This window comes from Typopeltis vanoorti, chromosome 8, assembly GCF_054136105.1.
Source record: "Typopeltis vanoorti isolate ZY-2024b chromosome 8, IOZ_Tvanoo_1.0, whole genome shotgun sequence".
Classification (NCBI taxonomy): domain Eukaryota; kingdom Metazoa; phylum Arthropoda; class Arachnida; order Uropygi; family Thelyphonidae; genus Typopeltis; species Typopeltis vanoorti.
The window spans coordinates 113,663,897-113,674,350 of record NC_143556.1 but is presented as its reverse complement, the minus strand read 5'-3'; the positions used below and the strand labels follow the sequence as shown (position 1 = coordinate 113,674,350).

The 10,454-nt window shown below is 36.0% G+C and overlaps 1 protein-coding gene across 2 annotated transcripts in view; it reads right to left on the bottom strand.

Moving 5' to 3' along the window:
* Positions 1-7,616: 7,616 nt before the first annotated feature.
* LOC150104293 (protein NDNF-like) overlaps positions 7,617-10,454 on the bottom strand; it is a 67,240-nt gene continuing 64,402 nt past the window's right edge. For both annotated transcript variants that reach the window (XM_090396898.1, XM_090396899.1), the window contains one exon: positions 7,617-10,030. In XM_090396898.1, the coding sequence (XP_090253024.1) occupies positions 8,649-10,030 (1,382 nt within the window). In that variant the 3' untranslated portion in view covers positions 7,617-8,648. The remainder of the gene's footprint in view (positions 10,031-10,454) is intronic.

Sequence of the window (10,454 nt, the reverse complement as noted above, 5' to 3'; positions counted from 1 at the left end):
CTTTTTTTCTGTTTACCAAACTCTGTAATTCACGCTCCTTTTATCTATCCGTAGCATCCGAGAGTCCTGTTAACATTTCAGTTGTCTGTTTCTTCATTTTTTTGCGCCATTTCCATGTCTATAGGAAATCCAATTTATCACTGTGAAGTAATTAAGATGCTGGATAAAGAGAAACGATAACTTCCTGATCTCTACTTGTCAGTCTCATCTCCCGTTTATCTTTACCACCTTTTCAATATTTACCAGCTCTTAGCCAAATTAATCTCTTGGAAGGAATCCATAAAGAAAAAACTATTTACATATGGCAACAAAAGTGATGTATCTTCTTTTCCTTACACAGTAGCACAATATTCATGTCTTCATGAAGGAATAGCATATTAGTCATTCCTTGTCATTCTTCACAGTTTTATATAATCAGTAAACACTGATCAAGGTTACGGTCTTAACGTGGTATGGATATTTCAACATTTTTCTAGACCGTAGACGATTTTATCACCAAGTATGAAACTGCCACACTTGTTTAATGAAGGCTTGAAGTGGCTTGAAAAGCACCAAGTTTGGTCTATATAACAGAGGTTCTGGATTATCTAATTGTCTTATTCAACTAACATTGTCTAATTAACTCATTTGCCACAATATTCTATGAATTTATAATCTTTGTTGGTGAAATTCACATAAAACAACTGCACATCCTCTACTCTCAAATGATCTACAATATACACATTTCTTTAATATGATTAGTGTTCGCAACCTCAGCTTGATTCGATCTACAGGCTGCCGTAACGTTGTTTGTGAATTATGTTAAGTGACAGATAACTTGAAGTCCCTCATGTGAGACTATCGCCGTTTATTTGGAAGTCTCAAGTAGACCATGTTTAGTCTCTAAAGTTTCTATTATCTAACCATTAACGAATGAGCCCATGGTACTAATGGTCTACTGGTTTAGAGTATGGGTGGAATTGTGATAAATGTCAGCCATCCTCTTATGCATACCACAACTTATCATACAGCAGCACCCGGTATCAGTGCTGTGGGTGGTTACATAATCTAAAACCCTACTCAAGAGACCAAACATGGAAGTCTTTAAAGCCACTTTCAGGCCTCCAATCAGTGGGCTGCCTCATGCTAGGCTAGTGCCTCCGTCTGAAATTTATTTCTCACACGGAGGCACGAAACCTGCACTCCAATGATGGCAATCGAATCCTCGGCTTATTTTAGAGCAGATAAGGCAAACTAATCACCCAGCCGATCAGACCTCAGATGATGCATCTTCACTCCATTTCCGTGCGATAAAACTCGATATCACCACCATCCACTCCTAAATTCATTATGTTAACACTAAATTGAGAAAATGAGCAAAAGACTATTTATCATGAAAACTCGCGTTTTATTTTAGTGTCATCAACAAATTATCATGAAGATTTTGCAATAGCTGTTCAAGGTACTTAATTTTGAAGTTAAAGACGTCTTTAAATAGACATCTGTCTAACTATGTGGAACCACATTTTGTTTTCATTAACACCTTCTGCAGATAGAGGGTTTTCAATGAGTGCGACAGTGAACTGACAAGCTTGGTTAGTGGCGTCTTTATTTTTATGGATGGAGTGGAGCTATTTATTCATTGCTCTTTCGATAACCACAGATAAAGACTGACCGACGCGGACCAAAAAGTTATGAATTACAGCATCGCACTGTGAAACCAAGCACTTCATTTTCCATAATAAACTGAGGATCAAATGTAGATCAATAATAAACTGAGGGTCTATGCTGAAATTATATAAGAGTGGTTTGTAGTAGAAAATCTCTCTCTCTCTCTCTCTCTCTCTCTCTCTCTCTCTCTCACACACACACACACACAAAATCTAATTGACATTTTTTAATTAATTTTTTCATAACTTAAACTTACAGAATGTGGTTTTATACGACGATGCTGTCGATTGAAACTGTTAAGGTTTATCGCAACGCACTAGAGTATGCAGTTGGGGTCTGTTATGGTAGCCGTAATTGTTATCCTCTTCCAAACCTTTCCTGCTGTTTTCTGTAATCGTCCACTAATGACTTAAGATTATGTTATGATCTTATACGTACAGAAATAAAGTTACTTTTTTATAACACTATATGGAATCCTTTCGATCGGTTTCATTGATTCCTTAAGTTTTTCTTCATAGCTAAGTACTTGTATGACGGCAATACTTCAATTTCATGTCTTCATTAGGAGATACATCGTAGTATTTAGCGCAGTTCAGCTGTTCATCCTTTTTTCTCTCTTAAGATTTTTCTGTAATTGTATTAGATTTTTCACTGTTACTCAGTAGCAACAGAAGTTTATCAAGGTAGGCACCCCATTAGAGAGAAATTGAGAGACTTGTTGGATTTTTCATGTCTTGTAGTACATGATACGGCTCCATATGTGGATTTGAATTTGTTGCTACTGTCGAAAATATAACTGTGGAAGCACAACGTGTTGTGAATAATGTTGGTGATAATATTTTGCATTTTAAGATATAACACGTCTTCCGCAACTCTTCTTGAATTTTAGGTGATAAGGAAGCTTAGAATATTATGAATTTAAATAATTTTATCCGTTATAATTAGGCTGATGATAGGATAGTATGAAGAGTAGCGATCGCCAGTAAACCACCCCCAAAACATACCTTATCCTACATTTTAAAATATTAGTATTATTAATTTTAGCCATAATCCTTCTTAGGGTAAAAATAAAAAGATTCTAATAGATTGGGTCATTTAAAATGATTGTATATAATATACATGTGTCTGGACAGGTCTAAAATACTCTTAATTTGGTAAAATGATTGATGTTCTCTCTCATAAGAGAGAGATATAACATCAGAGCTGATAGTGCTCTAATGATTATAGTACCATCTACCCATATCGCCGCTATTCATTGAGGTTATTATCTACCCTCGGTTCACTGCAGTACGTTTTGGCACAAGCAGAAGAAAAGTACAGTCATCTCTCGATTAACGTCCGTTCGAGTTACGTCCTTTTGAAAATACGTCCGTGATCCCATAATGGAATAAATAACATTTTTGACTATACTGTACTTTCGAACAAGACGCAAGCGAGCGTAAAATAAAAAGGTTTTTATTTAGCAACAATGCAGAGGCAACAGCGCATTCAGTGGCAACCTCTCTCGGTTAATCTTGTAGTTACTATTTTGATTTTGTGTTTGAAAAATATGTTATTTGTCTATTTATCGTTAAATATTTCGCGACATTTTGTGCAACATGGCCCCTACACATCCAATTAAAAAACCTAGTTAAGAATCGCAGAAAAAGAGGAGCAATTGATCTTGAAACGAAGTTGCAAGTTCAATGTCAAGGTCCTATCAGTGATTGGAAAAGCTATTTTCATCATGCACAGAAGACCCGAACCAAAAGCGCATATCTCTTAGCACTATGACCATAACCACTAAGGCACTAAGTCTCTTCAGCATGTTGAAGGAGAAAGCAGGGCCCGATTACGACTACGAATTCAACGCTTCTTCCGGTTGCTTCATGAGATTCGAACAGCGTTTTGCTCTGCATAATATGAAAATGTATGGTGAATCTGCAAGTACCGATGAGAAGACTGCCGAGGAGTTTGTGGAGAAATTGGATAAAGTGATTACAAAGGGAAATTATTTGCCACAGCAAATATTTAATATGGATGAGATCTCCTTATTTCGGAAAAAATTCACTAGCGGACAATTCATTTACAAAAAAGCTAAAATCTATACCCGGTTTCAAAGCTCTTAAAGACCATGCTACGATTCTCTTAGGGGGTAATGTGGCCGGATCAAAACTGAAACCATTTGTGAGATGGCACAGTGAGAATTCACGAGCCTTCAAAATCATTAGCAAGCATATTCTTCCAGTTCAATAGCAGAGAGATAAGAAGTCGTGGATTATTCAAAAATTGTTAGGGGATGCCTTAATCAGCTATTATGCGAGTGAAATAGAAAGCTATTATGTGAAAGAAAATGTAGAATTTAAAAGTTTTATTAATTCTAGATAACGCTCCAGGTCATCCGTCTTATATCGGTGATCCTCACCAAGTTCAAGGTCATGTTTCTTCCTCCAAACACTACTTCATTGATACAACCCGCTGGATCATGAAGTTCTAGTGGTGTTTAAGGTTTATTATCTACGGAAAATTTTTTCACAAGCCATTTCTGCTAATGAAGGAAACGACCAGATTCAAGTAATTCTGAAAAGCATTCAATGTTTTTTTTCACGCTATTAAAAATATTGGTGTAGTTTGGGACGAAGTGATCTCTCAATGTGTGAGTGGCATATGGAAAAAGACATTAAAAAGGTTTGTGCACGACTTTGGAAGTTTTGAAAAAAATGAAGACCTTTGTAAATTGAGTGAAGAAATAGTGGGCCTAGCAAACAACCTGAATCTTGAAGTGAATGATGACATAGTTCAACTCAGAAAGTGTCCCTGAAGAGTTGGCCAACGAAGAATTGGTCGAACTGGAGGAGCATCGTGTTGCAGAAGAGGAAGAACAAGAAAATGAACAAGGAAACGAGAAACAAGAAGAGATAGTTAAGCAATTTACAGGGAAGAGTGTTGCAGAAATGTTCTCTGCAGTTAGCGATGTTCTCAAAATGGTTGAAGACATGGACCACAATGTTGAATGCTACTGATTTAGTAGAAAGGAAAGTACATGATGCGTTTGCTTGCTATAAACAAATTTATGATGACAAGAAGAAGAGGAATAAGCAAAGAACATCGGACATTTTCATTAAAAAACAAAGGTTACACGAGAAGTGCCGCAGCCTGGTTCTTCACGTAGGGAAGGTAATGAAGATGTGATTGTAGAGGAAGATTTGGGTGATTATTCTCCTGTTTTATAGTGGCAGTCACAGTACAGTTTTATAATAAGGTTTAAAAATTATGACAGTATACTTGTTACAGTTATGTCCCTAACACCTATAACTCTGTTGATTTCATCTATCTATTTACGTCCTGCCTGATGGAACGGAACCCAGACGTAAGTCGAGGGATGACTGTAATTACAACTTCTCTAGTACCACTATTTTTTTTTATTTAAATTTTTAAAGAACACAGTTGATTATTACTTTACTACATGATAAATCTCCAATGGATGGTTTGCGGCCAAAGAAGAATGAGTCTTAAGTTTATTTTTCTTGAAACTCAAAACATAACTACAAACACGGAATGAAGTTCTAGTAACCAGTCATGATCGCTATTGTGGAACTCACCATATTTCGTTGAAATTTCTCTTTTAATCCAATCCTTTTTCTTGTGAAAAAGGGATGGCAAACTCGCAACTCTGTTGATGAATTTTTGTAATTAAATAAATTTTACAATGTTGCGACAGTATTAATATGTACACTTACTTTTATAACGACTTCCTTCAAAGATCCAACTATTCATAATTTATACAAAAGCGAATAGCATTACCTCTCTTACTAAAGCACAGTTTCTATTTATATTTGTGAAACCATATAACTAGGTACGTTGGGACCAAAATCAGCTTTAAACTAAACATGAATGCAGTTAACTAAATCGATGTATTCAGCGAGAAAACTTACAATGCTTTTTTTCTGTTTAAAATGCAAACAGGCGACAACATTGACTTGTCGTAAGTGGTAGGATGATGGTCATTATTTGGTGCGTGTACAAATCCTGATAATGTCTTTTGGGCGAAGAATCTCAAAAACGAGTAGAATGCTGAATTAGAGGAATAAAATATAGCGAAGTTGATTATTATTAACTGTACCGTACAACATTAATGTTGTAGGGTACAGTTGAACCCTACAGACGACTAGGAGGATCATTCTGAAGATTTAAATGAAACAACATTTACCACAATCACAACTTTGAACTGTCGTACTCTACCTTTTTTTTTTTCATCAGAAACACAATATGTGTGTGTGATCAGAACTTAATTTCAATTACTTAAGACTAGTAAATTACCGTTTTTATTGAAAACGTTTAGAGAGTTTTCTAATTATTCTTTAAATATAAAGTGTTTTATAAAGAGCGTTTTGTAAACGGAGGTAATTTGAATCATTTTAACAAAGCTTCCGAGTAGGTGTGAACCAGATGTTAGAAAGAACAGCATTGTTTCAAAGAAAGGCTGTTTTTATTTTTTAGCGCAGATTTCTTTTACTTTATTTTTTTGTATGCTTGAAGATTGCCAACAACCTTTTCCTCTTCTTGATAATCACTCCTTCTTCAAACAAGGTTTTTTTTTCTTTTCTTTTCTTTTTGAGGTCCATCATTAGAGTTTAGAATTAAGAGTAAATTTCTTTCCTTCTGTTTTTTCGATTCTAGGTTTTATTCGTTTCAGTATGTGAAAGGAGCACCGGATTGAAATCACTCTGTACATGTTATGAATGTTTAAAAGTAAAAAAAATAAAAATAAAAATCTAATCTGAGGGTTGAAGTGATTAAAATAAAAATCTACGTGATAGGAAACAATTGTAATTCTCCAAGAATTACAATTACATATAAATAAATGGAAAGCAAAGTTGCAACACTTTGGGTAAAGAATAGGGGCCAATACGGTTGCCCACAATCATCACAATGAAACTTGGTGTGGATGATCTGCTCAGCTTGTAGCGAATTCTGCACTGTTTATTACTTTTACGAAGGTTTCTTAGCTATGATCCCTCACTTGAAATGTGAATATGTCTTTGTAGGATAAAAACGCTAGTCATTTATAATATGATCATAGGTATCTTTTCTTTACATCACACTTAATTTTAACATTACCTGCTCAGACAGTGTAATGAAGCCATTTATCCTTAAAAATCGGATTATCCTAATTAATAATGAGGGTGTCAGAAAAATCGAGAAATAAGAACTAAAATTACTTTATTCTAAGGGAGATCAATTAAATGCGAGTCCAACTGAAGGGCGTCCAATTAAACACTCTTAACTTCAATATTATTAATTTTTAAATTGAGTGTTACATGTAAAGAGCTTGTACAGTGTGATCAAATGTAAAGACAGTTTTACTTTTATTTGAAGTAGGGGATCGTGAATAACTGAATAAATCTTTTTTCTAAAAACGGGACTGGGGATAACCAGAAGAAAAGGTTAAGAAACTTAACCTTTAAACTTAATTGTTTAAAGAGCTGAGAATAAAAGAGCAATTTCTGGAATTACCCGCTCATGGCTCACAAAGCGCCTTATGGGCGGAAAAAGATTTGGGTTCGAATTTATTTAGGAAACAAGGACAGTACTCTTCTGTGGAGTCTGAGTATAACTTAGCTAGTATCAGGGCTTTTGATAGAAAAATAATAGAGAGACTTTCCTTTACGGTTTCAACGTATAAAACGTTGAAACGAGCATTCTTTTGCATTCTGTTGAAACATGATCAATTTTTACACTTTGAAGCATTATTCGCGCAAAAATATTATAACAATCAAGCTGTTTAAAAATTAAACTTAAATAAATAATAATCAAAATAATAAATTGTAAAAAATACAGAAATAATATTTCTTATTTTGTAAGTCAGTTTAGAGGATTTAGGGCAGGTAGAACACATTTTGCTTGTAAAATGTATATTTTTGTGCATAACATCGTTAAAATGGATTTCTATTCATATTGGGAAGATATTAAACCATTCTCTCAAATTAATTAAATAGATCTTTATTTTACACGTTCCTTTAGCAGGTTCAATCTCAGAAATAATGTCATATAAGCGATGAATTATCACTGATCAAGCACGGCATACATTGTCAATAGATAATCATTGTGTTTCAGTTATATTTTGGAGATAACTGTAGAGTTAAAAACGTAGATTCGGTGATGTCTAAAAAACATAAATCAGAATGTAAGGCTAGCTCTAATTATTCAAATTATTTTGTACTTTTCCGGAGTTCTGGTCACATTGTGTAAGCCCTGATTTCTTATAAAACACAGCTGTCTACTGAAAATCAAACTTTTTGTGAAAGAGAATGGTTCATACAAAAAGAAGCAGTTTGCCTCGCTACGAGAATTGACATTTTGTCAAGACTTGTTTAGCAGTGCGTTTCAGAATTAACAGCGCGTGTCCCCACTTGCAGGTTAGAAACAAATTTAGTTAATAGCAACACCGGAGTGACACCTTCACAATCACATCTTTTTCAGAATATGGTACTTGGTGGTTTCCATAACAACCCACTCACATACACTCGCGCAGTAGAAACGTGCGCTACTCTTAATAGTTCAAGACCGAGAATTGCCACAGAGAACCCTATTGTGTGTTCGCCAAAGTTCAGTGAAGAAGCACAACTTCTGGCATAACGGTTCATTGTCTCATTGGGTCCCACAGTTTAGTTTTTGGACACACAACCTTAAGACTCATCACATTCTTCAGGTCACACTCACTGCAGAAAAACCAAGTTCATTACACGTCTTGGGATGTTTTTTTTATATCTTACTATTTCCAGTTCTAGAGGAAAGAGCGATTAATCACCTTTAAAATACCCTTCTTAGAAATGTTTTTAAGGATAGTTGTCTAGAATCGAACTTAAATAGGGAAACTAAGCTGAATAAATAACTTTCAGAGGAACTAATTGAATAAAGACTATTTGGTTTAGGAAATTATTTCTGTTTTCAACTGTTGCAGACTTTGTACTTCATTGCATAACGCATTTTTTTCATTCAATCCTTTGAACCAACAGTCACCGTTTTGTTCGGGGATATGTGCATGTCTTCCTGGTTGTCACCCACACTTGTTCGTAGGGTAACATCTTTCCTTTGGATTTGGTGACCTGAACTTCAAACAAATAGGTGGTTGACGGTTCCAATCCTTGTATTCTCTGCATTATAATATTATTAAATCGTTGTCTACTGAAACGATGATAGCGGCGACACAGAACACTCTCGCGACTGGTGCTGCCCTCTCGGGGTTCATCACAGACGTTCTGAGGTTTTGCAAACATTTTCATTAAACCAGCAGTGACTCTTCTTTTATAAATGCAATACTTCACTTTTTCGTCAAGTGCCGTTGGCCATCCAAGTGTCACCGAATCGCACGTAGTTAAAGTATCAAATACTTTGACACTACGGTCAACTGGAAGAGTAGGGAAAGGAAAAGACTGATATTTCTTGCTTACCCAGATTCTTGCTTTTCTTACTTTACGAAGCTTCGTATGAAGGGTAATGACGTAGGTTCCATTAGGAGGATTGGACAGCGTCAACAGCTTTATATCCATGACCTCTGCAGAGAGAAGTTCTTTGTTCTCTCTTGATACGGAAACGTGGACAGGACCAGGACCAATGCACGACTGAATGAAGAACCATACGCCGTCTACTTGGGAGTTTAAGAAGTATTTGTGGGTAACAGTAAATTTATTAGACTCTACAAGAGCAACTGAGGTGATAGAATTGTCTCGTAGCTTACTTGGAGTGGTGACATTCTTTGTGGCGACGCTGGTACCTATATAGGAGGAGCTAGCGTTAGTTTTCGGGTTGATGACGAATACGTCAAAATAGTAGGTGGTTCCTTTCTTCAGACGTGAAAATCTGTGCCATGTTTTTTGTCCCACGCAAGCTAATATTACATCAGACTTCATCTCCGCATTCTTTCTTAAATCAGTCACCTTAGAAGTGAAGCTTCTCCTGGTTGTCCTTTCCCATGAAAATCCGAAGCCTGCCGATGAAGGAGGAGTTGTTGGAACGTCTCCTCTAAGGTCGGAAGAGACGGCACAAAATGTGGAATAATTTTCTCTTGGGTTGGCAGCGGCACAGTATTCAATAGGAGTTCCCTTCTCGGAAGTAGGACTTGCCTTCCACTTGATGAGGATTCTGTTTCTCCGAACTTTCACGAGTTCCACTTTAGGATCTGATGGAAGCTCAGGATAATAAAGAGCATTGGCATCTGGCTTCGTGGATACATAGACTTTTACTGTAACGTCTCTTGTTGGGGACTCAATATCAACAGTGTAAAGTCCAGGAAGTGATTTAGGGTTGGAATAAGTTCTCCTTTCGCGACCGAAGTACGAAGCTATCATAGCCGGACTGTCGACTGGTTGTAGTCGAAATACTTGGTTGTGCCAGGCACCTGAAAATGGAAGATTAAAATGAATGCAAAGTAATTATAAAGAGTAAGTAAACATAAATAAAAAGATCAGGAAATTGAAGGGTAGGAATATCAAGAACAGTTCTCTCCCTCTAAACAAATAAATTTTCATTACTCGTTACAATAAGCTAAATTATATTATCAGCAAGGAATATTTTTTATATATTTTAACTCGGGTGAAACCTGATTTCAAACGTTTCTCCAGGACTCAGTTTTACTGTTGATTTCTTCTTTCTAGGAAAGCAGCTTTTCTAGACACGATTTTATGAAGTGGCTGCATAAAAGCACGTTTAGAATCATGTTGGCTGCACTCGTTCTTTAAAGGAAGAGCATTTATAAGATCAGCGATGACCGCACATTTCTACGCCTGTGTTCTGGGACGATTTGGTGAGAATAAAAACCCAAG